The following is a 26,907-nucleotide window of genomic DNA, read 5'->3' as shown; positions in this document are numbered from 1 at the left end:
AAATAAAAAAAATAAACTTAAAAAACGTATTTTTATGAAATATTGATGGAATAAACTTGTTTTATAAATGTATTTTTTTGGCAGACATTTGCTGCTTAGCCTAGCTGCCTGATTCTTAATGATAGAAGCAAATCCTAAAGAATTGAAACCATTTAAAATAAATTTTATGCTCACACACACACACACATATATATATATACATAAAAGATTTTTTACATTTTAAAAAACTTTGTTATTAGCATGGTTGTTAGAACGAAAAATGTTTTCTGACCTGACTGATTCCTGAAAGTTTAACTATTTTCTGCAAATAATAACAATATTAATAATAATTTCATACAAAAAATACGTTGTCACTTTAAAAATCCAATGATTGGAATTTGTTTCAAACAATCAAAAAAAAAGAAGGAAAAAGTGATATACAACTATTGAGAGATATATCAAGCTTCTGATAATTAGTCATGAATTGAATGCAAAATAAAAAAAATGAAAAGTATAAGAAAATGTAGAAATGCACACAAATATTTATATATACCCACATGCAAATACATGTACACATATGCATTTCCACTTATATACATCCCCCAAACACATGTAAAGGAGACCATTATATATTCTTAATCGTAAATGGACACATTTGGACTCACACAGAGTGCATCACGGAGTCTATTACATAATGATATGACTTTGCTATTTACTGTTTTTTTTATTTACAATTAATACATTACAAAAAATGTGAGCAAAACTGAATATTTAGGCTTATGATGTTAAACAGTAATCGTCGATACAGACATACCTACTATTTGATGGATTAAATGTGTGTGAAACGCAGAAAATAAATGGCAAAACCACATTTAAATAAGCAAAAATTACGAAAATTAATTAGATTTACTATTTAAATCTGTAATAAAAAAAAGCTTTAGTATTTTTATATTTGTCAACGGGGAATTAGATTTAGGAGATAACGCATATCTCTATTTCTTTTTTGTATTCATAAAAAAAAATAAAAATATATATTTTTGCAGAAAAACAAAATAAGAGTTGTGGTTTCATTTTATAGTTTTTGTGAGAGCTGCTCAATAATGGTCAACAGTCATTTTGCTAAATTAAAAAAAGTTAATAAATATGTAATTAAGAAAGCATTACTACAAGATGTACAGAATACATCGTGTTCATCTCTGTAAGTTTGCATTATGGTTGAGCTGAGCTTTATTTTGAAGGTCCAGCCGGACATCCGTGTTTACTTTAGCTCCTGGCTCGCTGTTGGTTGAAGCTGCAACTCAACCTGTTTGTTCATCGCTCTGTGTGGCTTATTAACACCCGACTCATATCTCAGAGTGGGTTTCCTCGCCGTCGCCAGGAGGAGACAGGTTACATATGGCGGGTTTGACAGCAAACACGGCGACATAACGACTATGTCGCGCGCTCGATTTTCGCCCGGGAATTAAAATAGTATCTTGTGGAGTAGCTTGTTAGCTAGCAACAGCGCGTACAGTTTACACACAGCCGTTTTTGTTCTCCCTCGGACAGCCTCTGCATGACGAATCCTCGCCAGTGTTCCGTACAGCCAGGGCGTTAGGACAGCGGGGGTTTTGTTGGATAACGTGTCGAGAAGAGCTCCCAGTTGTCCACTCCGGCCCCCGGGGCTAACCCCCCCGGTCATCGAGCAAATTAATGGCCGGAAATCCGAGGAGGGGCGCCGGTCTCATCGGGCTGATGAAGGACGCCTTTCAGCCTCACCAGCAGCCTCTCCAGCCTCACCAACCCGCGGTGGTCGATAAGAAAATGGTGGAGAAATGCTGGAAACTCATGGATAAGGTAAATACAGCCGTTTTGCCTAACAAATGTTGTTTTGACTCTTGGCCTCACTCTGCTTTACTTAGTTACACCCACAGTCATTTTCCCAACTGCTTTAGTGAAACACATTTGAGAACCTATTTCTATAAAAGAGGTGTAGGACTTATTAGAAAAAGGTTGGGTTCAATTTATTCATTCCTGCCACTCCAGTTTATCTCTGCAGCCTGCTTTAACTGAGAGAAGACAGGAAAGAGGAGAGAGAGATGGGGAGACAAGACTTCACAAGATATTAATTCAGCTGGGCTGAAGTAAGATGAGAGAGCTCCAGATAAGACAAGACTTTGGTATGCGGGTGCTGTGCTGCCTCACTTACACCTACAAAACTCACTTTATAGCCTCAGCTTAATCCTCTTCATGTTTTGGGTTTAAAAGATTTCACGCCTTGGTCATATGTCAGCTATGTGGGGTATTTGAAGGAATTGTGCTGAGCAGAAAAGGCTAAATGATCGACATTAACAGAAAAAGCTAAAGGGGAAAGGTGTGCTTTAATGATTTAAAACTCTACCTACTCCAGTGAAAAATGTGTGTTTAATATGTAATTATAGCATTTTTCTCATGCAGTGACATATGCATTAATTTGAAGACAAATAGATCCATGAACGTCACATGTCAAAGTCAAGGCCCCGGGGCCGGATGTGGCCCCCTGGGTAATTCAGTCCGGCCCTCCAGATCATTTTATTGTTATTAATGGCCCGGTGTTATCTTGAGCTTATTTCTAACTTGTATAATTTTGACAAAATGTATTTTTATGCAGAGTAAAATATTTAAAGTTATTTAAGGTTTAAGTTGATTTATTCTGGAATAATTTTTCTGCCTTTTTGTTATTCATAATTATGCTAAAAAGTTACGGTTTTAAAGTTTAAAAAATTTGCATTTTGCTAGCTTTTTGGACTAATTTGGCATTTACTGAGATTTTTTTGCCTATTTTGGAGTTTAGCTATTTTTTCCGCTACATGCCAGCTGTTTTGGCTAACCTAATTTTCTTTTTTTCTTTTTTTTCAGTTTTTTAGGCTAATTTGGCATTTAGCTTATATTTCAGCTGGCTATCAGCTTCAGAGTTTTTACTTTTTAGCTTTAGCTTTTTCAGCTATCAGGATTTCTGGCTAGCAATTTCAGCATCTGAACTAGCAGCAGCCACATTCAGCTTACAGCGTTCACACTAGCATTATCGCAGGTAATGCTATATATCTAGTTCATAATTATGTTTAAAAAGTTTTTTTTAAGTTTTAAAAATGTCGTTTTAGAGTGTTCAATAAATACATATCCTGTTCGGTCTGCGACTTACTGTGTGTTTTGGATTTTGGCCCCTTATGCGATTGAGTTTGACACCCCTGATGTACGTCTTCAATTTCTTCGTCCAAGCTGGCATCTGACTCTAAACTCATAGTTCGAACATTGCTCGCCATTTTTGTTAGACCGCCAATGTTAGGTTGGGAGGAGCTTTAAGCTAGCAGGAAACAGTGCAAACAAAGGGATCATGGGAAATGAGGGCAGGCTTACTCAACAGTCCTGTCCACAATTCAGAGGCAAATTTTTGGTGAATTCCTTCAGAAAATATGTTCTAGAAAACAACACTGTTTTTGTTATTTTGGCTAAAAACGACACAATCATAGTTAAAAGAATCATAAGATGATCGGAGCGAGACAAAACAATAACAGTAAGAAGAAATAATTGTATTTGCCGAGAAAGTCTCTTGCAGAAACATCTGTATTCCAAATACATCAGAATCTAAATGTCCTTTCTTATCATTGTTATATGATGCTCCCACTCCCATACATTTTAAATATAAAATGTAATATAATATAATAGACTCAAAAATATCTACATCCAGTGTAGCTGAAGGATAATAATAGACTGTGCTGGTGACCATAGTGATGTTGGATTGCACTTGTGAATAATATATAACCTATTATTGCACTTATGTAATCGTATAAACATCATGCACACGTTTAACTGAATTAAATAAATGTTAGATGAAGGAATATGGACTAAAAAAAAAAAACATGGAAAAATTGATCTCTGATTTTGATCATTTTTTCTCTCTTGGTTTAGTTTCTTAAACAAAAACATAAATAACAGAATATATTTAACAAAAACTCTTACTTTGGACATCAGAATTCAAACCGCAACTAAATACTAGCTTGTAAAACGATGTGTTTTGTGAGCTTGAGCATCTCGTACAGCATTTCTGCCGCCTACGTTTTAGCTGTTTAAGCGAATTCATCCACTTCCGGCAGCAACAGCCTTCAAATCTTTCAGATTTTTACAACGTGTGTTTTGTTGCTCCAAGCTGAACCAGCTCCATAAAACAGAAGAAATTGTTCCTTTTTTTTGGAAAGAAGCTCCTCTTTGCTCATTGCTATTTTAACGTCTGCGTTACAAGAGATGATCGGGCAAACCTAATTCTGAACAACGTGGTGGAAAAAAAAGAAATCCAGATTTTCCCCAAAATAAATATTCTTTAACTGCAAATTTGAATTAATTGATAAAATGGATTTATCGCCATAATAGCTGGCTATAACATCATCCTGAACCAAATATTGCACGTGTCGATAAGGATACACATTTGTTTTGTGCCATGTGATTATGCTTTTAGATTTTTGAACAATATATGTGACAGGAACACTTTAAAAACCTCTTTTATTTATTAATTTTTTCTTTTTTATGTTTAAAAAGTTTAATTTGTTTAACAAATGCATTTTTGAGAAGTTACTTTTGTTTTTAGAAAACTTCCAATTTAGAATCCGAAATTGTGAATAAAATAATGTAAAAAAAAAAAAAAAAGCAGAAACAGCATAAACTAAAAAAGTCCAGCATCATTTGGTCTTTATTATGTTGATCAGATTACATGTGATTTTAAACGTGTCATTATAATGTTGTAACTTGGTTGCAAACTTCAGAATAAGTGTGATTAAAGACTCGAGAGCAACACGGATGTCACTTTTAGAGTGTGAATCGTCTCACACGGAAATGAAAATGAACCACGATTGTTTTTATCCGCACCTATTGGTAAATTTAAACAAAGATTCAAATGATTTCAAACCTGTTTTTCTACCTCTCGACGTTTGCTGTGCTTTTGAAGTTGGCATGAGATTTTGTTCTTCTGGCTCCTTAAATGAGCAACAAACGACGCATTTGTTGGTAAAATAGAAAAAACATTAAGTAAGTTTTACCATTTGTTTTAACAATGCACAAAAATAAAAAGGCATTTCCTGTCATTGAACTTTAATTTCTTGGGATTTTGTCGCCATAAATATTAATGACTTAAAATTTGGTATTTTGTAACCCTGAAGAAGAAAACGGTTTCAAAAATGAAAAGGGTTTCACTCTCCTCCTGCTCCAATTAAACCTAAATCCAGAACTTCACACCAGCTAGCTCCTAATCCAACTGGAAAACTGTAAATCTGTGAAGGATGTTTAAGCTCCCCGGGGATAGCTGCTGCTTTTATCTCCACCAGGGTCGGGGTTTTAATTTCACTGTTGAGCTATCACATGTTTGTTCTGGATAATCGCTGTGTTTGCATTTTACTCGAGTCCTTGTGCGTTTGCGCTTCCCATCCAGGTGGTGCGTTTGTGCCAGAATCCCAAGGTGGCGTTGAAGAACAGCCCGCCCTACATCTTGGACCTGCTGCCGGACACGTACCAGCACCTGCGCACCATCCTGTCCAGATACGAGGGGAAGATCGAGATCCTGGGAGAGAACGAGTACTTCCGCGTGTTCATCGACAACCTGACGAACAAAACCAAGCAGACCATGAGTCTGTTTAAAGAGGCGAAGGAGCGGATGTACGAGGAGAACTCGCAGCCCAGGTAAGAGTGGGATCTGGACCGGAGATGTAGAGCAGTGTGTTTGGGTGAGCGACAGATGGTCGGAGCTAATCATTGTCTGTCTTAGCCTCCAATCTATAGAATAATCCCTTAAGATCGTGATTGCACGATGACACCTAATCTGTTGGTGCTGCTGCACCGAACAGAAGCTAAACTATCAGTCTGCTGTCCTTTAAGTTGTATAATCTAAACTCTGAGTTTCATGTTATGACAGTACACAGCTGCACACACATGTTGCTTTTTTCTGATGATGGAGGAAATATTTATAAAGAAAATTCATCTTAAATGTGCATTTCTGAGTGTTTATTCAAATTATTGTGAGCAGATGTCAAAAGGCTGTTTGAAAAGAAGCTTATTTGTGATGTAGAAAATATGGTGGGCGGGGCCACAACTGCCCCGCTCCACTTCAACTGGATCAATGTACGTCTTTATTTTCCTCACCTGAGCCGGCATCTTTGGATTAAAGTTTGCCCGCCCGTCTCTCGCAAACCGCAGATGTGAAAGCAGCAGCTAGCAAAGAGGAGTTCCTTAGCAAATACGTATTTGGGAAATAAAAAAGTTGCTTTTTAATTTTGATTTGATTTCCTCTCTATTTCCATTCAACATAGGACTTCAAGCTCACAGCAAAATCAGTTTCAAGGATGCTGCTACCAGCAGTGGATCTGGATCAGTAATGTTAGGTTGGGTGTGTGAGGAGCTGTAAGCCAGGAGGAGAGCGTCTTTTAATTAGGGCCAATTAATCGATTGGAATCGATTTAAGCTTAATAGATTAATAATCGGTTCATAAAAAATATAAATCGATCCTTTTTCTTCTTTTACTAGTGAATAAAAGCATGACGACATTAGTGTAAAATCCAAATTATTTTAAAATGTATACATATAAATTCAATAAGATAATGTCACTCTGATTATAAACCACTCTGATTAAACCTTTTATCATCATTTTAATCAGTTAGGCCTATCTAAAGTGTTAAAGATCTGAACATAAATGAATTAATTAGTTAAGTCTGAAGTTTTAAACCACAATGGCTCTGGAGCCTCAGGTTGCAGACCCCACATTTTCAACATCACAAATAAGCTTCTTTCTAGACGACCTTTTTTCTCATCTGCTCCTGATTCACAACCAATTGAACAAACATTCAGAAATTGAATTTAAGCTGAATTTTCTTTACATAAGTCCTGCATCATCAGAAAAATGCAGCAAGAACATGTTACAGGGTGACCTGTAACTGCGCATGTGCAAAGTTGGACAGAATAAACCATTCGCAGCGGGGGGGTTTCTGGTGGGTTTGGTACTGGCAGCCATAAAATCAAAAGAAAAACCTGCTTAATTCAAAATATCTCATACTCCATGCGCAACAAGCTATTAAATAACTAATTCACAAATAATAAATAGTAATACCTTAATAATAAGTGTTTACTTCACTGTAAATGTAATAATTGTGTTGTTTTATCCTTTTGGTTTGTTCTTACGTTATTTAGTGTTTTTATGTATGTTAGCTAAATTAGGCTTCTTCATTTTTTTTAAACATGCCATCTTAAATTTGGTTTTAAATGGCCTAAAAAAGTCTTAAATTTAACCTCTATACCGGTATATCTGTAGACATCCTGTGTTAAAAACGCAATTTTCATCAGAGTAATTTACTAAAAAATAAAACAAAAAAAAATTTTTTTTCCTGTGGTATGTTACTAAATGAGTGTCGAGATTTTCTCTCAATTCCACGACAAAGAGTTCAATGTTCCCTAAAAATACTGCAACAAATAATAAGCATATATTAGATTTAACTCCAACAAGGCTGACATCTGGTTTCAGATTTTTACGAGAGATTACGTGTTCAGTCACAGTTTTTTTTCTTTTTTTGCTTTACACACATTTTCCGTCAAGACGACAGGAAACGTGCCTTTCGGAAAACAAGGATGAGTCACGTGAGCCGACGGAAATTAACAACAGAAGTTTAATTGAGGCATCATAAATGCTTTGTCTTCCTGTTTTTTTTCTTTTTTGAGAAGTCAGTACTAAGCAAGAGTTCAAACCTTTTTTTATCAAGCCTTTCACGTATAATTATTGTCAGAAACAATTTTTTGAAGAGCGGTCTCCTTAAGTGAACCCTCAAATTTACTTTCACTGTGACACTTTGATAAAATCGCGGCCCATCGGCCTGCATTTCCTCTTTATGTTTACAGAAAGTGACAAACTTTTCTTTTTTTTTTCATTTTGCAAATGTAGCCCAGCAAGTGAAGATTTGACTTCAATATTTTTAATATATCAAGTTGAAATTGTTGAAGTTTCCTTTTACAACCAATTATTAGTACTTGATTGAGTTTCTGCTCAACTGTTCAAATACTCGACTGCTTTTATCTCCAACCAACATGGAGATGAAAAGTAGAATAAATGTCGCTAAAATGAGTGTAGTTTACTAACAAATAAACTTAAAACAGAGGCTGATCTCGCAGAAATTATTAAAAGGAGCAGCAGCAGTCTTCGTAGCACAGGAACTTAAAGTAACCGAAGATAAAAATCTGACCCTCATGATTTGTGATTTGCCTTCAAGTATCTGCAAACCCAAATGTCTGCAGCGTCTGCATCCCACGGCCTCTTCTGAAGCTGCTAAACTCACTGACTTTAAACCAAAATGAGACGGTGTCATATTCTACAGCGGCCGACGGTGTTGTTTTTTTTTTTTTAATTTCCAAAAAACTTTTAGAAAGTTACATTTAAAGACCGGATGTTGAGTTTCAGATAGCTACTTTTGGACAAGCTGAAAGCTTTCCTGCCATAAACTGAGTTTAATTTAAACATCTTTGTTAAAAGAAAGCTGGTTTTATTTAGAAAATTTAACATAGTCTGAAGAAATAGTTTAAAAAACATCTTTACTTCTTTAATTATCTGTCATCAATCATATTATTGGATCATCATACCCTATTTCTGTTCACTATGTTTTTTTATGCACTTATAGTTATTTATTTAGATATATGTGTTTATATTGAAGCTGAAATCTGTTCTCTCTTCAAAGATGAGTCGGTAGACTCTGACGAAATCTCAAGAACTTCCCGGAAACTTTGCTGTTACAGAAATTACGTCAAAATGAAAAAAAATCTGAGTTCCTCAAGATTTTTTAAAGGAAACAACCAGAAGCAGCAGTTTTACTTTTTCATAGACTAAATGTCTGCGGTTCCTTATCCATACGACGAGATCACATCCTCACTGAGCTGAGCAATCATGATCTGCTCTGAAGTAATATTTCATATTTGATCTTTAAATGTCTGCTTTTTGGTTTAACTTTTGTTGGATTTCTTTGGTTAAATTTATTGTTTTTTCACATCTGTTTAAATACAATTGGATAAATAACACAGCTGCTTTTTCTGTCCAGATTCCAAGTTTTTGCCTGAAATTTATGAAGTAAAACTGGATGAGTTATTGAATAGTTTTTATAAAAACACTATAAAGGTCCAGTGCACGTGGTGAATTATTACTGTAAGGATTCTAAAGGTCGTCATCCCACATTTAGTCCTTAAAAACATGTTTGTTTGTTTTTTTTAGTTCAGATTTTCTGTGTGTGACGGTTTCCCCTTTCTGTGCTCTTCTCTGGTCGGATTTTCTTCCCAGGCGGAACCTCACAAAGCTGTCTCTGATCTTCAGTCACATGCTCGCCGAGCTAAAAGCCATCTTCCCCAATGGGCTATTTCAGGGTGACAACTTCAGGATTACCAAAGCTGATGCAGCTGAATTTTGGAGAAGGTCATTTGGAGACAAGTGAGTTTACACAAGCTCTGATATTTTGATGTATTTTTAAAACCAACATAGCTAAATATGTAATGATTCTAAAAATGGCAGGTTAAACTTTTTATTCCTTTGAATTTAGATTTCATTAGGTAAAGATGATCGTTTCCAAAGACTACTTTCTCTGTTTCTGTACTCAGGACTATCGTGCCGTGGCGAACATTTCGCCAGGCGCTCAACGAGTTTCACCCCATCAGTTCGGGGCTGGAAGCCATGGCCCTCAAATCCACCATCGACCTCACCTGCAACGACTACATCTCTGTGTTCGAGTTTGACATCTTCACCAGGCTCTTTCAGGTAATAACTCGAGTATTTTTGTGGTTCAGGAAATGAATGTTTGTATCAAAGGTCTCATCTCTAAATAGCACGCATGCCGAAGATTTAAATAAACTTAAAGGTTTTCAGGTTGCAGTTTAGAGAATCAAAACTTTATTTTCTCTCTGTTCTGGTTTTTGTATCCTATGTTTAGAAGTATAATACAAAGAAAGTTGATCTCTAGTGCATTTCTAGTTGAAAAGCAACAATCAGCCTCTCCTCCATATGAATTTCAGATTCCCCACTAATCAAATCACATCATCAACACGCCAGGACAAATCTGAGTTCTTAAATGGTTGACGTGAATTTTTTGTCAAAGTTGAGATATATGAACTCTGGATACTTCGTGTTTCAGAATTTTGTCTGCACCACCCATAACACACGGCCGCTAGAGAAATGAACACTCAAAACGTGCTGTGGGACGTTTGATCATGTCTGTACATTGACCATTGACTGTATCTAAGAACTGGACTGAGTCAGTCTGATGCTGCGTTCACACAGAATGCAAATCGCGCATCAAATATGTGTCGGCTGTTTCTATTTCAGAAATAGAATACTTCTGTCCCAGATTAACGACTTACTGTCCTGCATTAGACCAAGGAGGGAAGCGATAAAAATAAGAATACATTTAGAGGACCTTTTTATTATCGTCTCAATGAAAAAAAAAGTTCAGGACAAGAACAATCCGAATCTCTCCATGTTGGATTTAGACTCCTCCCACTGATCACATCACGTGCCCAAAGAGTCCCTGATTGGTTGACCCGATGTTTTCATCGAAGCTCAGATTTTTGAGCTTTGGACGCACTACTCAAGCTGTGGTGTTGAAGCTGAAATCCTGCTGGTGCTGGATAGATGCTCAAATCGCACCTCGGGACCCCTGATTGTGTCTGCATAGCCTAGTTTCCACTGTAAAGTCTGGTATTTGGAACGTTTCTAATGTTAAACGGACCCACTAAACGGTACCTAGCCGTACCACTTGAGGCCCCCATCCATTGTAGGTCCGTAGTAAAATGGAACGGGACGGTTCAGGCAGAGTAGCCACCCGTTGATTGGCAAAAAGTGATGACGACATTAGAAAGCGCCAATATAGCGCTCAGCTAGCGGTTTATTTCTCAATACATGTTTGTGGGATTTTGTTTTCCTGTTTGGAACCAGTCCAATTCTCTTATACAGTCAATGGATTTAACTTAACGTTGAAAATGGACCCCCTGCTGTGTGAGTTATGTTTTTGGTGAATGGAGCTCTAAGATCGTTTAATCTTTTGAATTATAAAAACCTAAAACTTTCATTTTTGGAGCTTTATGCTGTGTCAGGCCTGATCTTTGTGGTGCTTTCTGAGAAACTCATCATTTCTTTATCTCAAACCGCTTGTTTGCCCGTCTGTGGTGCAGCCGTGGTCATCTCTCTTGAGGAACTGGAACAGTCTGGCAGTCACACACCCCGGTTACATGGCGTTTCTTACCTACGATGAGGTCAAGGCTCGACTGCAACGGTTCATCCACAAACCTGGCAGGTGAGACCATCGATGCGGTCGATGACTCCATGAGGACTGATCTGCTGCAGCGTAAATCTGTCCGTTCCTCCCTCAGCTACATTTTCCGTCTGAGCTGCACTCGTCTGGGCCAGTGGGCGATCGGCTACGTGACGGCAGACGGAAACATCCTGCAGACGATCCCCCACAACAAACCCCTCTTCCAGGCCCTCATTGATGGCTACAGAGAGGGATTGTAAGTCAACTCTCTGCACGGCGTCTACGTGCCAATTTATCTGTGCTAGGTTCCATTTAACGTAATTACAGGGGGAGCGCTGAAGAGTGGCTGTCCTGCACACCAAAGCACTCATTAGGAGCACACCCTGACGTTTGCACGTCACGCCTTTCTAGTTTTGCTCCTATTGACTGCAGTATCTTCAAAGTTCAGAGCTTATTAAAGCTCTTTATGAAAAAACAAGAAATGAGTAATTACAGTGTGGGCTCTCGCTGTTCTGAGAGTTGGAAGCAGAATTGTAAAAGTCTAGAGGAACTTCCACTGTGGGCCCCCAGTATTACAGGACGTTTATACAGCTCCTTCGTTTGACTGAACTGTACACAAAGTTAATTTGTAATCTCTGAATCTTTTCATTGTTTTAGTTTGGTTAGAAGCTTCAGTGTATTAGAATTCCCCCAAATATTTTAAAGCAAAAAAAAAAAAAGTCGTAGGTTGCGTTTAATTTGGTCTGTGGGTTAATTGCAGTCTGCTTTGTTCATGAAAGCAGCTGCACAACTTCCTTTTTCACACATTCAAGAGAAAGTGAGCAAAACTCACTAACAGGTTATGTTTTTATTTAAAGAAGTGAAATAAACCATCTGTTTTTTAATCTCTGTAGATCAAACTCTTAACATTTACAAGGGATTACTTGAATTTTTCACCATCTTTACATTTTCTGATACTGTCGTTCAGTCTTACTGCGTCTGAATGCTCGGTTTTATTCTCTCGTTAGATTCACACTCAACTATATATTTTTTCTATTGATTGATTGGTTTATATCAGGCATAAATTGTGAAAAAAACAGAACAAAACAAATATTTCAAACACATTACAGAAATAATTAGAAAATAGAAAACAAACAAAACACTTTTTCCACATTTGGTTCAATTTGGTTTAATTTGGTAATTATTAACCCTTTAACTCAGGAAATTTCCGGTCACAGCAACATAACACACACTCTTCGACCTACACAAATAACACAATTCTAGTGGATTCTGAAGCTGAGAAAAGGGAATTTCAGCTCAAATAATTAAAATTTCAACATCTTCATCAATGAACGCGTTTTGTTAGTAGAGCCCAAATAGTGTCTTGTCTGCTAGTGGATGTAGAGCAGGAAGACTTTGACCTGCGTCAGAAACCTGAGCGTTCAAACCACATTTATTATCTGCTCCTGATCTAACATGATCTGAAATACTCAGAAACGTAGTTTTGATCTTAAATTCTTTTATGCAGAATTAGTGGTGGTGGGGGGAATCTATTTTTAGATGCATCGATTATGATCCATAAACGATTCTCAATTTTAAATAAATCGTATGAAAAACGTATATAATTTAAAGTAAAAGTAACAAAACAAAAATAAACGCTGACACTCTATTTTTTTAAGATCACACAAACATAGCTGAACATTGTTGAGTTCAGTTTTGATGCTGTGAAAGATTTTATTAAAATATGTTTAATGTCAGAATTTTATGTTCTCAATAAAGTTAAACAAGTTTAGTGATCTTGTCTTTAATTAAAAATGCACTTTGGTGGAAAAAAGGAAGTCATGTTGCTGTAGTGTCTTATAGTAAAGAGAAAAATTTCTTAGATCTGGAAAGCGTTGATAATTGTTTCGTAAATCGAATCGTTGCCTCCTGAATCGTAATTGAACTGTGAGGTGCCTCAACATTCCCAGTTCCATACGTCCTCCGTCAAGAGAAAAATCAACATGTTAAAAACATTATTTTCATTAAAGTCTTAACTTTATTAGAGTGCAGTAGTTCTTTGCTATATTGCGGTTCACCTTTAACGGCCTCACAGGTTCATGAACTTTTTGCAGTTTAACATGTTTTTTAACAGTATCTACGTCCTGATTGGCTGTTGCCCCATCTCCTCTGTGCTGTCTTAACAGTACTTTTAAAAAAAACTAAAATTGCATAGTTGACTGGTTTATAAATCTTTGATCGCGACCTTTTTCATTTCTATAACTGCACACATTGAGAGACACTTTGAGAGAGAAAAAAGTGACAAAATGTTCACATCTGTCTTAGAAAAGTGTCTTAAGTTTGTAGTGAGGAATTTTACTGCCTTATTGTTAAAGATAAAAATGAAAAGTTTGCAGATTTCACTTATTGTGATCAGCAAAGAAACAGCTTTTTCCTGAAGACCTCTCTGTAAACTGCACAGAAGTCCTCACGGTTTGTATGTTTTTTTTATTCTTTTGCTGCTTCTCCAGCTATCTCTTCCCTGATGGCCGAGCACAAAACCCAGACCTCACCGGCTTGTGTGAACCGTCTCCTCAGGACCACATCAAAGTTACTCAGGTTCGTTTGGATCTTGGTTCACCTGAAGATGCCTTCAGAATTACTCAACAAGGAAATTTAGTCCTACAACAGACCTGAGAGCGAAACACAAATGCATTCTGGATGATGACATTTCTGCTGACATTTAGAACTGATTAAAGTTTAATGTTTATGAATCTCCTTCTGCGTCGGCCCTGCAGGAGCAGTATGAGCTGTACTGTGAGATGGGCTCCACCTTCCAGCTGTGCAAGATCTGCGCAGAGAACGACAAGGATGTGAAGATCGAGCCCTGCAGGCACCTGATGTGCACTTCCTGTCTCACGGCCTGGCAGGTATGATCAATTTTTATCCTTAATCCAAACATTTACTCAAATCCAGTTTTATTACAAATACAAAATCCTTTTAATTTATTTTTTTTCAAACCAAAACTCCTGAAAGCTCCTCATATTTTCAAAATAAAAGCCTATTTTATCTCATCTGATTTTCACAGTTTTTAAAAAGTATGAAGCCAAAAATCTTTAGCTATTTGATTGGTAGAATAATACTTAAATTAACAATTTATACTTTGATGTGAAAAATATATAGATCTGTAATTATTGTGCCTGTGATTTTCATCATTTAGATGAAGAAATTTCTCTTTTTGTGGAAATCTATCAATTAAGTTTTAAAATGTTTTTAATCAATTCCTTAATATTTACATGCTCATTTTTAAAATAATTAAATTTTTTATGCGTGAATGCAGAAACTTCTATTTTGTATAAATGTTGTCACACCAGCTTCTTCCCCTCCTGAACATCCTTGATGCCGCTGAAGTGGTCGCTCAGCGTTTGTTTCCTGCGTTTGTTTCAGGAGTCGGAGGGTCAGGGCTGCCCGTTCTGCCGCTGTGAGATTAAAGGCACGGAGCCCATCGTAGTGGACCCCTTCCACCCAAAAGCCAGTGGGGCCTCCTTTGCTGGTTTTCAGGCTTCCAGCAGAGCAGAGGCTGCAGCGAACGAGGAGGAAGAGGACGATCGACTGGAGGATCAGCATTTAGTCATAGGGAGGCTGGCCTGCGCCAAGGTAACCCGTCTAAACGACATTCGTTTAATTGGATGAAGAAATGTCTCAGAGTGTCTTAATGTGGATGTTAAGGTTGAACGCCCAGCATCTCCAGTGTCTCAGCTGCCTCCGGTGCCTCCACGCCTCGACCTCCTGCAGCAGCGATCCTCCTGCTCTCACGCCGCTTTGGGTCAGGGAGCTGCAGCTAAGGTAAGTCGAACAGCGTGTTGCTCGCCGTGTTCGCTCGCCCTCCATCACAGCGGACAGGAAGTTCTAAAGTATTTTCTGTCTTAACCTTTGTTCATATTCAGGCTCAATGAGGAAATGCAAATTAGTAAAGGAAGATTTCTGTTCACATAATTTGACTATTTGAGGTCGTGTTATTTTATCTACTTAAGCTAAACTCAGGGAAGCAGAGTAAATAGAAAGGGGTTTTTGGACTTCATGTTACATGTTTTTCATCGACAATATGCAAAGAACGTTTATGTTCTGCTGCAGAAACAGACAGAGGACTAAATGGCAGAAAAATAAATTATTAAAGGGTTTTCATCTGGTTTCTGTGATTATATATTAGGCTTTTTTAAATGATTAAGCCTGGTAACCAGTCTTTTAAATTTTGTTTAAAATATTAACATTTGCAGTTTATCAGGTGAGCGTATGTGTTCATAAATATTCATATATTAAAGAACGGTTTGCTGCCGTCTAAATGCATAAAGTGACTAAACAGAGCTGTGAGAAAAACACTTTTTTTGTGTCTGAAGGACTCCCAGATGGAGTCAGAGGTCACTGTGTTTACATGTAGCTCAGCTGCATACGGTCACTAACTGAGGCTGTTGGATTGATATTTCCAAAGATAAAATGCAAAGTTTTTCAGTTTTGTTTGTCAGGTTTAAAGCATGCATCTTTAACAGTAAAGTCTTTATGCGTGTGCATTATAGTGTTTCCTCGATATAAAGGCTTTTGTGGTCTTTGCAGATTTTTTTTGGTGCAATTTTGCATGTTTTGTTTTTTTTTGACATCCTTGTTGGCTGTAACCAGTCGTCTGCATCCCGTGTCTCCTGTCCAGACTGCGTTCAGTTTGTCAGAGTTACATAACTCTTCAATCGCAATCAGATTTTTTTTTTTTTATTCTAAAATATTGGACTTCTTTTTCTACAAAGGTTTGAACTTTGAGACTTTAAAGTCCCACTCCAATGAAAATCTTGATTTTGGAGTTTTAATTTGTTCTTTTCTCATGAAGTATGTAAAATAATTTAAGATTAAAACTACATTTGAGTATTTCTTTATTCAAATCATCCTGGATCATGAGCAGAAGAAAACTTGGTTTGATGAAGAGATCAAAAATATTTATCAGTAAAAAGTACATAGTTACGTAATTTGGAAGGCTCAAATTAAAACAAAATATTGCTTTTGTATTTTTTTGCATTGTTTAAAGTAGCTTCTGATTTCTTAATCTTTGTCAATAATAATAATACTAATATTGACTTCAGAATTTGAGGAGACAAAGCTTTTTACTGGGGGGTCAGCTGCCCCCCTGAGCCAAAGTCTTCCTTTTCCACTTCATCCACTCGTAGACAAATAGATCCATTAACGTCTTTATTTTCTTCATCTGAGCTGCCGCCTGGCTCAAAACTGTACATCTGAATACCTCAGTTTTTTTTATTTTCTATGCTAATGTTAGCTTGAACTTGTGTTATAAGTGTAAACACAGTGCTGATGGGAAAACAGTCCCACCCATAACCCAAGAGGCGAATGTCTGATGAGCTCCTGTTGCTCTGCAGAAAATACATTTTCACACAAAAAACAAAAAAAACAACACAGGCTTTTTCATTTTGGCTAAAAACTGTATTATTATAATAAAAAAACACTGCAAACTATTTTACAATAGAAAAAAAAAACATAGTTGAAGTGGGACTTTAGTAGTGAGGAGTTTTACCACCTTAAAATATCATTATTGTGAAGAATAAAGATGAAAACTTCACAGATTTCGTCTATTGCGGTTTATTTTTTGACCATAACTCCTTCAATAAACAAGGAAACATTTTACTGCTGTTAAGATGTTTGCATATTTATTTACATTGTGATTTCTTAATGCTACTTTAACCCTCTTCAAGTTGGCAAGAAATGATCTGATGTAACCTTATTCAACAATTTTGAGCAATTTTTATTATTATTCCTTTTTATGCAAAATTTTATTATTACTTTCTTTTTTGTTTTTCCTGAAAAAATATATATTTTTTATATATATATATATATATATGTATTTGATTAAACGTATATAGACACTGTTGTAATTTAATTATTGCAATAATTAAGTTACATTTATAAATCAATGTTTAACTAACAAAAAAAATCATAAATATTGTGCATTTTTTTTAATGATAAAGTGAGACTTTGTGGCTCTCGTTGGGTTGTAGTGTGTAAGAAATTGGAGCAAATGGCTTTTTTAGTATTAAGGGTTGCAGACCCCTGCCATAGGGTAACCCTTTAACACCCGAGGCGTCGATGACGCTTAAACTCAAATCTTTAACATACTCTACGCCGCTTTTCTCCTTCAAAATCTGCTGGAATTATGTTGATCATGTTCTATTTAGACAAATAAATCAAACCATTAAAAAAAAAACCAAAGCAAAAAATAAGTCCACACTGCTTTTTCTGTCTTTGCCCCTCCCTCCTCCATCCCAGACTGCGGCCACACACAGAGACAAGCCTCTACCTCCTCCCCCAGCCCTGAGGGAGCTGCCACCTCCTCCTCCTGAGCGGCCCTCTTTGGCCAGTCAGGACTCCAGACTCCAGAGGAGACCCCTGCCCTCTACCCCGGACCAGCCAGCCTGGGCCGCCAACTACATGGTCCCACGTCCCGCTACGAAAGCCACGCCCGCCCTGCCCCCCACCCCACAGAGCAACGGAGAGGCCGTCAAACCGCACGCGGCGACCAACGCTGTCTACTGCCTGTCTGCCAGGTACCAGCGAACACTCTGATGACACTTCTCGCCCAGCAGGACTTATTTCTGCCACATTTCCCATCCAGTCATAATGAGATCCATTTGAGCTGGAAAGAATTCGGTCAGTAAATGGCTTCTTTGATGGGAAACCTCGCCGTGACCTCTTCCAGAGCTTTGTTTGGATGTGGTCACTGTGGGCGTGCAGCAGCTTTTCTTCACAGACCTTCAGTGTAACCCACATCTCAACGGCGTTGTTGTTTCGTCTGCTCTCCGGCAGGTCCCTGCCAGCATCGGGGGCGTCCAGCGGGGAGAAGCCATCGTCCGACTCAGACGAGAACGAGTACATGAGTCCCACCTCCCTCCCCGTCTCGGGCACTTCCTGGGTCTTGACGGGTTCCTTGGTGCCCCCGCCGCCAAGCCAAGCAAACAACCACAATGACGCCAGGTAAACACAAGAACGAGGGTGGCCTCCGAGAAATTGTGAAGTTATGACGGTAAATGTTCCTCCTCTAGGAGACTAAATCTGAGTCGTTTCTGTCTGAACCCTGAAGACCAACATACCGACACGGTCCACATTACTGACATTTACATCATATATAAACTGAGCAATTACTGAAATATTTAGGTTTTACAATTAAGAACGGAATTTAAATACATCTTTTAAGATAAAATTGCAACTAAAGGATGTATTCTTCATTTGTATTGAACATTTGCCTCCCACCTCACAAACTGTCAGTGCTCTTCACATCCAACCTTCCTCTGAGGGGATGATTTAGTTTAAAAATCAGTTTACCTTGACATGTTTCGATCAAAAATCCCCTTCAAAAGGTTTCCTTTAAGAAGACAGCTGTTAAAACTGATTCTATTTTTAAAAGCAAAAGAAAAAAATAGTTTATGAAATTGATTTGATTTTAAGATGCAGGTTATTTTCTGCTCTGCAATTTCCTGTTTTCTTTCGTGTAACCACTTCCTTTGTTCTGCTTGTGGTTTAGCAAACTCGTCATTGTGGCTTTATACATTTTTATGCTCCAATTTTAGGTTCCTATAAATAGACATTTCATTACAAATAGTCTTTTAGTTATAAAATATTTGGAGGTTTTCATTAAAATTCAAACATTTATTCAGAAGCGTTTTTGTCCAGCAGGGGGCTCTGCAGCCACACTCTTTAAAACCGAAACATCCTAAAGTTTTTCCACATTGTTCAATAATTTAACAGATATTTTAAAGATGCAAAGTTTGAGTTTTTTGATCAAAATGATGAAATCCCTGCAAGTAAAAGAAATACTCCCACCACATTTTTGTGAGATGATAAATTCTGCCATCAGAGATAGAAAGTACATCAATTAAAAAAAAGACTGTAAATGAGAACTGGACTGGTGTTCCAAGAAGCCCAAATCCCATAGACTTCAATAGAGAAATAAACAGCTATTACTCAGTCATTCTGCTTGTCAGCTAATTCGGATAAAAAAAAATATGCTGTACAAGTTATTCAAATTATTAAATGGCCAATCAAATTCCTCAATAAAAGTAGGTGGAGCCTGTTTGCCCCCACATCCAACGTTTGACAGATTTTGTGTGGCCCGCTTTCAAATTCTTGTCTAAAATGTTCAGTCACCATCGCGGTTTTGGTTCTCATGAAACATGTACTACTTAGTTTTTACTTGAGTTGGTTTCATACTGAAGGTCTGTGTCACGTTGCCGCCAGCATCATATAAAAACACAGGTTTTGGTTCTTCTTTGCGGCCCAGATGAGAACTAGTGAAGCCGTGCAGGGGTCATGCACAGAGCCTCCGTCAAAGTTCTGCTGAACTTCACAGCAATAGATTCTATTTTAGAGACCAGAGGGAAAAACCGTTTAAATGCTACGTTTAGCAATGTTGGAAGTAAACAGCACCTCATCAATCACACTTTTGTCTTATACTGAAAAATATTTTGTTGCAGAAATCAGAATTTATCACAAGAGAAGCACTACGACTTTGACTGGGTAAAAGCAACTTACAGTTCCAGTGCTTAATATTGTGGTCATTATATAAATACCATTATATTACAATAAAGATGTATTCAAATATTGGTAAAGTTCTTTTTGACTCATACTCTTTAAAAAAAAAATTGAAAAAATGGTTCTGGTACAGTCTGTAATATATATGTAAATATCATGATTTGCATCATATCATCAGACACGTATCGTATAGTCTTACACACCCCAACTGCTTACTGTTGACGTCTGGTTCCAACATAGCAGCATCCATATAAAAAATATTGACTTCATTTCATTGGAAGTGAGTCATTTTCTATGGATGACATCACACACACTCGCTCCAGTTCTCATATACAGTCAGTGGGTCATACTCACATGCTAATGGCGATTTGTTGATCTTACAGTTTCAGGACCCTCAGGACCTTTAAGACAAAAAACAGCAGTTTGTTTGTGACGTGCTACTGCAGTGAAACCGTATCGTCTTTCTTCTGGCAGTGAAATGGGCGACAGCGACTCTGAAGACCCCCAAGTGTACGAGTCCATGTGTATCATCCACAGTCAGGCCGCTGAGACAAGTCAAGCCTCTGATCTGGGTAACTTCCCTCGACTCTCTTTAGGAAGAATTTAAAAAATGAATTAATCTGAACAATCGAGAAGATGTTAAGGGTTTTTGTTTTTCCTTTTAAGTCCCACTTCAATTCTGATTAGCTACAATCACAAAATCTGTTGGGCGTTTTATCGTCAACAATTTGAATGAAGATTTAAAGCTTAATTTTCTTTATATCAGAAAAATGCCACAAGAACGTGTAAATAAAACCCAAAAGATGATTTTTATCAGAGTCTTTAAGCAGAACCAACATTTGGAGTGAGAAGATCTCAGAAGTGTTTGTTGTTTTCTCCTCCACCCCGTGTTGCCTAAATTAACTGTGATGTCGGTTTTCCAGACCACCCTCAGCTCTCCGCAGTGGCCTTCCAGGACAAAAAGGAGGACACCGCTGTGGAGGATGTTTACGAGTACGACTGTCCCCGACCGCTCGTCCCTCCCGCCCCCACCCGCAGAGCGTTATCAGAAATCAACAAAACCTCCGCCGCCTTCAGTGTCCTCAGCTTAGACTGTTCTGTAGAAGCCAGTAAGTATTAATAAACATTTCAGAGAATTATTACAAAGAGGTTTTTTATTTGTGTAGATGTTAGCTTTATTTTGTGACGTAGAGTCATGCCACCTGGATTTAAAATCTATTTCTTGAAACGTGAAAACAAAATGAAATCAAATGAGGAACAAAGGAACTATTTTAGCCCTACTGAGCATATGACTTGAAAGCTCTCACCATAGTTTTGAGATTTAAAAAAAAAAAGACTAATTAACTATTAAATTTGTTGTCAACTATTTTAATAGGTTGGCATAGTCGTGACTAATCAACCAATCGTGGCAGCGAAAACAAACTTCTACCGCTTCACTAGTGCTCATCATCACCCATCAAAGGAGACGTCTGCGTCTTATTCCAGCCATGGAGCGGCAAGCTAAGTGGGAGTGGCCACAGATGAAGCGTTTTTGGGAAATCGTGGTTTTGATGAGCTGTGTGATGCTGCTTGGTTGTTGGTCACATGACTCATTTGATCAAAGACAAAGTGTGGTCTTTACAGTTTTGTGAAATATCGCTAAAGTTTTATCTAAATTGATGTGATTCCATTGGGCCAGGGGTCTGCAACCTTGAACAGTAAATTAAAAAAACATTTTTTTTTCTAATGATCAAAACTTTGCTGGATCTGCAAAGTCAAATTTTTATACTGCTATGCATTGATACAATTAATTTTATAATAATAAATATGAATTTTGCTTCTTTTCTGGTTTGAGTATGAATATAAAAAGAAACTTTATTTTTACGTTTGACAGAAGGTCGTATGATTTCCTTTCAAAATAAAAGACACCTTGTGCTAAACTGGATCGTAACAGTGCAGCTTTGGACCACATACAATAATAGATGCATTAACCTAACAAAGGATCAGACTTTTTACCAAAGTTTTGCTTAGTATTTGTGTATTATGGAGGAAGTACAGAGCAAATACGACCTCGTAAAAATCTTTACATCCTTTATCTTTAAGGTGCTGCTCATTCACAAGTGTGTGAACTTAACTAAAAAGAATATAATAAAAGAATACTATTATTTTATTTTTATTTTATGGAGGTTCTGCATTAGGCGAATTTATTACTGCAAATCCAATTTGTACAATTAAATAGTCAATAGAAACAGCTAAAGTCACCCGGATGAATGAGAACCTTCACAGACTGTTCAGCGTTCCGTTTACTCCCACTGAACATTTCTCCGACTTGTGTTTTCCAGGTTTGTTTGCAGCAGGCGGGGAACCCGAACGCCCCCCTAAGCCCCTCCCACGTCGAGCCAACTCCGACCGACGGCCCCGACCGTTTCCCTCTCCGCTCCCCGACCCCCCCGCTACCTCTTCTTCGGCGTCTGCCTCGCCCCTCCCTCCCCCTCTCCCTCCGCCCCCCGCGGGCCCCGCGGGCCTGGCCCTGAACGGGGAGATCGAATGCCTGATGTCTCAGGGCTACTCGATCCAGGACATCCAGAAAGCGCTGATGATCGCCCACAACAACCTCGAGACGGCCAAGAACATCCTGCGAGAGTTCGTCTCCATCCCCACGGCTCAGTTCGCCACATAGTCCTCCTCCGGACCTGCTGGTTCTCTCGTCTGTCTCCACTCGGCTCCATGTTCATGGACGGCATTTACCAAGCACTTTCCTGCAGGGCCACGTGCCAGAAGGTTTACTCTGAGGTAACGTTCGTCACGACAAACCTCCAAAGTTCAGTGTAATCAGTGTGTTTTCTCAGAGTGGTTTTAAGCCAGTGCCAAGCGACAGCTGACACTTGGAGATGTTTGGGCCTGGCCAGCAGGAGCAAAGGGATTTTGGTTTCTGTCGCTTCATCTCATTAAGCTCGTCGTGACCCGATTACTGAGAGTGGAAGCCTTTGAAATGAGCTACCTGCAGCGCCGAGCTGCTCTCGTGTTACGTGTTGAAGTTACACCGACCGCTCAGCAGGGGGAGCCGTCGCTTGCTGCTTTCCAGTCTAGGCGCTTTTATGAGCTAATTCGCAAATCGTGGCGTACAGGTTAGTGCCGTCGGGAGTTTTTGTCAGAAGTTAGTGAAAAGTGTGGTGTTTCGCGCTCTCGCTTGTTGAATGTGGAGTCGCAGTTCGTCGTCGGTAGTTCCTGCGACTCGCTCTGATGTCTGCTCCGACCATGAGAACAGCTTCACTATCATGGAGTCCTAACATGTTGTGTTGTGTGTAGTAAAAAAACAAAAATAGAAGTAATAACTGAACTAGAGTTTTCATGTGATGCCATCACTTACAGTCAGGAGTTGGTTTGATTTAAACTTTAAATCCATTGAAGCTTGCTACTCACTAAACCTTTTAAAGATAAAATAAACGCAAAACGTCCCAGGAAATGAGACTTTAAAGACCCACTTTGATCTTTTGAGACATTTTAAGAGCGTTCCCAGTGGTTTTTCATTAGGATTTTGAAGTTTTTAGCCAAAATCCATCTATCCATGTGGGACAGCGGTCGACACAAACTTCTCTGTCCCCGGTCACTTCCTCCAGCTCCTCTGGAGGAGATGTAGTCTCTCCAGCGTGTCCTGGGTCTTCCCCAGGGCCCCCACCCAGTGAAAAATGCCCAGAACACCTCCCCAGGGAGGTATCCTCACCAGATGTCTGAGCCCAATCCCGGACGAGCCCCCAACTTGTTACAACAAGCTCTGATCCGGAGCCCAATCCCGGACGAGCCCCCAACTTGTTACGACTAGCTCTGATGCGTTACAAGAGACTAAACCGGTTTTAGCACTTCAAGTATTTTAACATTTAGAGTCGTGGAACCACGCCCCCCTTCCTGCCACCCATAACTGAGAGCTCTCTGTTTCAACCCCTCACACCCCAAACCTCACATTCTGGATCTATTCGTCTACAAGTGGACGCATCTGATCAGAGCGGAGCAAATGAGCTAAATTTTATTTATTCTCCATCATCAGAAAAAAAACAGCATTTTCATCAAAGTGGGTCTTTAAACGCTCGTTCTATGAACTTTATGCCAACATCTCTTTCACATTTTTAGAAGACTATTTATGTAGTGCTCTATTTATTTCAAACATCTGGTTGTCAGGGTTACCTTCTTCACTCATATTAGGTATTGAGGGCATTCCGCTGGAGACGAGAGCCGTAAAGTTCATGTTTTTGGGAGAAAAGTCTTCAAATGGGCCCTGAAGTCTTGCGCCGAGTGACTAATCTGGTTTCAGTTCCACTCCTGCTTCAGAGTGAAAATGACTGCTCGGTTTTGAACGCCTATTGGGAAATGTTTTTAAAAACCACAGCTTGTTAAGTCCTCAGGAGCTTTTGACGTTTTTATTAACCCCCCTCTCACTATCAGCTGCTGCCTCACAGTAGAATAACAAAAAAAAAAAAAACACTGCAGCAGAAAACATCTGCTGGAGCTTCTTCCCCACATCTGCTGTATTTGCAACATCATCATCATCAGGAAGAGTTTGGGTTTTCCAGCTGCGGTTGTTTCTCCAACAGACCTTGACAAAGTAGTTCCCCCTAAATGAGCGCGCACGCTTCCCTTTATTTCAACTTCCTGTTGCACATTCCACTCCTGAAATTTGATCTTAGTGCTGGAGCTGAAGTTTTAGTCAGAAGCATCTTAGGGAGAGCAGCGTTTACCCACACCGACAGTGAGATAAAGGAGCTTAGTTTGCTTTTGGCTGAACTCAGGGATGAGAGCGCCACCACCTGAGCGCCTGAAGGTCTTCACGCATCACGCACAGGGAAGATGACGAGACTCAGGAGCTCCATAAACAACCAGGTTTTCTAAAGTCAAACGATAGAATGAAGCTGTCTGCCTTAAGTCACCTGACAGCCCCCCCCTCATTTACTCGCCCCAGCTCAGTCCTGCAGCCACAACCATCCTCACTTCAGATTAGACTGAGTCAACCGTTTAAAAACGTCAGGAAACTGAAGGAAAAGCGATCGATCTACAAATGTCAGAATTTAAGGGAAACTGGAGAATCTAGAAGGATCCTGCTCCACGCCACAACTGGCGTTTCTGTACGGAGTGATGTTTGTGCCAACACATTGGTTTTGAGAGGAACATTTTCTAAACTGCTAACAAAATGTACAGTTTTAAGGATAAAATACCATAATTTGTAAGTGAAAATATTATTTGCTTTCAAAACTTATTTTTTGTGTGTTCAAAAATATGTTTGTATTTGCAAACTTTTTTTTTTTTAATGTTTTTGCGTTAGCTGTAAAACTGTTTTTAGATCCGTTGTGCCTCATCTCCATCTCACTTTCGCCCTATCTTTGATTTTGCATTCAAAACTTTAAGTTAAGAGTAATATATGTCCCACCAAACAGCCAATCACAGACAAGAGGGTTCATGCTGATTGGTTAATCAAGTGTAGCCACAGGTGTGTTTGAAATGTCTTCAACAAACAAAAACGTCTCAGCTCAGTGTTACATTACGTTACAATCATGATTGGTTTAAATTAACTTATAGTTTTTTCGTGAATAAAACGTTGACATGTAGAGAAAATAGCATTTTTTTCATGAATATTTAGTTTTTTACTTTGGACAAAAACAAACATGAGTTCTTAAAAGTAAGTCACTGTAAAAATTTACATTAAAAGTTAAAAATTACATTTCTTCTGCTTCTAAATTAAGTTTACTTTGGTTAAACATCTTTCTTTTCCTTACTTACTACTGATGTTAGGCTAATCCCAAAACACTGTTGGTTAGCAGAAGATAATATGTGCTTTAAATGTTGAATGCTTTAAAAACGTTTGTGTTGCAAATTCAAAAACATTTTTTAAGGCAAAAATGTTTTAAGCAAAAATTTATATTTTCACTTGCAAATTATTATTTGTTCGTAAAGCTTTGAATTTCATTTGCAATTTAGGAAATTTTTATCTCAAGACTGTGACTTTTGTTTGCAATATGGAGGCACAAAAACAAAAAAAAAACAAAATCACTTCTTATTTCTGAAATGCATCTTTGATGGCTGCCCCCTTCTGGTAAAGAGTGGAAAAGCAGTTTGAAGCTATTTAACTGTGGAAACTTCACCTCAGTTCTATCAGCTTTTCTTTACCATATATAAATATGGTATTAGGGGGAATCGTGCATTCTTCAAGTAAACAAAGTTGAGTCAAAATTATTTTTCTGGATCAGGTTAGCTTCTCAGCCAAAATAAGAAAACAAAAACCATTTATTTGTCTTAAGTTGCACATGAAACAATGCCTTTAAAGGGGTCTCCATATATAGGTCATATTTGCACACATGTTTTGACAGAACTGGATGTCTGGAAACCACATGCATGACAGATGTTTTACTTTCTTCCTTAACATAGAGAGATTGGGTTTTCCCCACCTTTTCAAAATAAAATTTCAGCTGCTCACTTGTAAATGTTGCAGTGATGTTTCCTGTAAATGTGCCTCCTGTCATTTACAAAATGCATGTGGAGTTGAACCAAAACTCTGGTTAGTACTAAAAAAAGAAAATAAACTTTGATGGGAATTTTTCTTAGTAAAATTTTGCCTTTAAATATCCTTTAAATTGTATTCAAGAAAGCAGAAATTAAGAGTTATCTTTGGTGCCCTCTGCTGGTCAAACGTTGCAAATGAAGTTACTGCCCTCACCACTTTAAACTCACAGGAACGCAGATGAAGAATGTCTCGCCATTTCCCTCAGATTGATCTCCACATTTGTAGGAACTGAGTCCTGAACATGTTGATGTGCGAGGACGCCCGTTCACGCCGAATTACCGCCGCTTTTCCTCTGACCGCCGGTAATCTCAGCTCCCGCTTCAGATCCACTGACTAATCAAATGTGATGGTTAATCATGTAATAACTGGCCTTTTTTGACAGGATTTTTGCCTACTAAAAAGTTGTTGCTTTATCATTATTGTAGATATTTTATTTATTGTCTTTTTAATATCCTGTGTATTCATTATGCTGCCATGTTTCATGCCTAAGCCATTAAGAATTTTAATTAAACTGTATTTTCTTTATTTTCTTGTTCTGTCATTTGTTAACACACAAATCACCAAAAGGGGATTTTTGGATATAATTTGGAA

At 38.2% G+C, this 26,907-nt stretch overlaps 2 protein-coding genes across 3 annotated transcripts in view; one reads left to right on the top strand and one right to left on the bottom strand.

Annotated features, from left to right (window-relative positions):
- The window catches only part of lrwd1 (leucine-rich repeats and WD repeat domain containing 1), a 43,219-nt gene that overhangs the window by 15,463 nt on the left and 849 nt on the right, over positions 1–26,907 (bottom strand). The window contains exon 2 of the mRNA XM_024266508.2: positions 20,142–20,188. The gene's annotated coding sequence lies outside the window, so the exon portion shown is untranslated. The remainder of the gene's footprint in view (positions 1–20,141; positions 20,189–26,907) is intronic.
- On the top strand, positions 1,222–26,841 carry LOC112142874 (E3 ubiquitin-protein ligase CBL). Of its 2 annotated transcripts, none has more exons than XM_024266505.2 (15): positions 1,222–1,815; positions 5,417–5,664; positions 9,290–9,436; positions 9,604–9,760; positions 11,170–11,291; positions 11,368–11,505; positions 13,739–13,826; positions 14,006–14,137; positions 14,655–14,864; positions 14,937–15,053; positions 17,529–17,806; positions 18,066–18,233; positions 20,262–20,359; positions 20,711–20,896; positions 22,109–26,841. In XM_024266505.2, exons 1-15 carry the CDS (start codon positions 1,672–1,674, stop codon positions 22,444–22,446), a joined length of 2,571 nt encoding a protein of 856 aa, XP_024122273.1. In that variant the 5' UTR covers positions 1,222–1,671; the 3' UTR covers positions 22,447–26,841. The 2 variants fall into 2 exon arrangements, with proteins under 2 accessions (XP_024122273.1, XP_036071133.1); XM_036215240.1 differs by lacking the exon at positions 1,222–1,815 and adding an exon at positions 1,911–2,138.

This window comes from Oryzias melastigma, linkage group LG14 (genome assembly GCF_002922805.2).
Source record: "Oryzias melastigma strain HK-1 linkage group LG14, ASM292280v2, whole genome shotgun sequence".
Classification (NCBI taxonomy): Eukaryota; Metazoa; Chordata; class Actinopteri; order Beloniformes; family Adrianichthyidae; genus Oryzias; species Oryzias melastigma.
The sequence above is the reverse complement of the archived record's forward strand: the minus strand, read 5'-3'. Positions and strand labels throughout refer to the sequence as shown.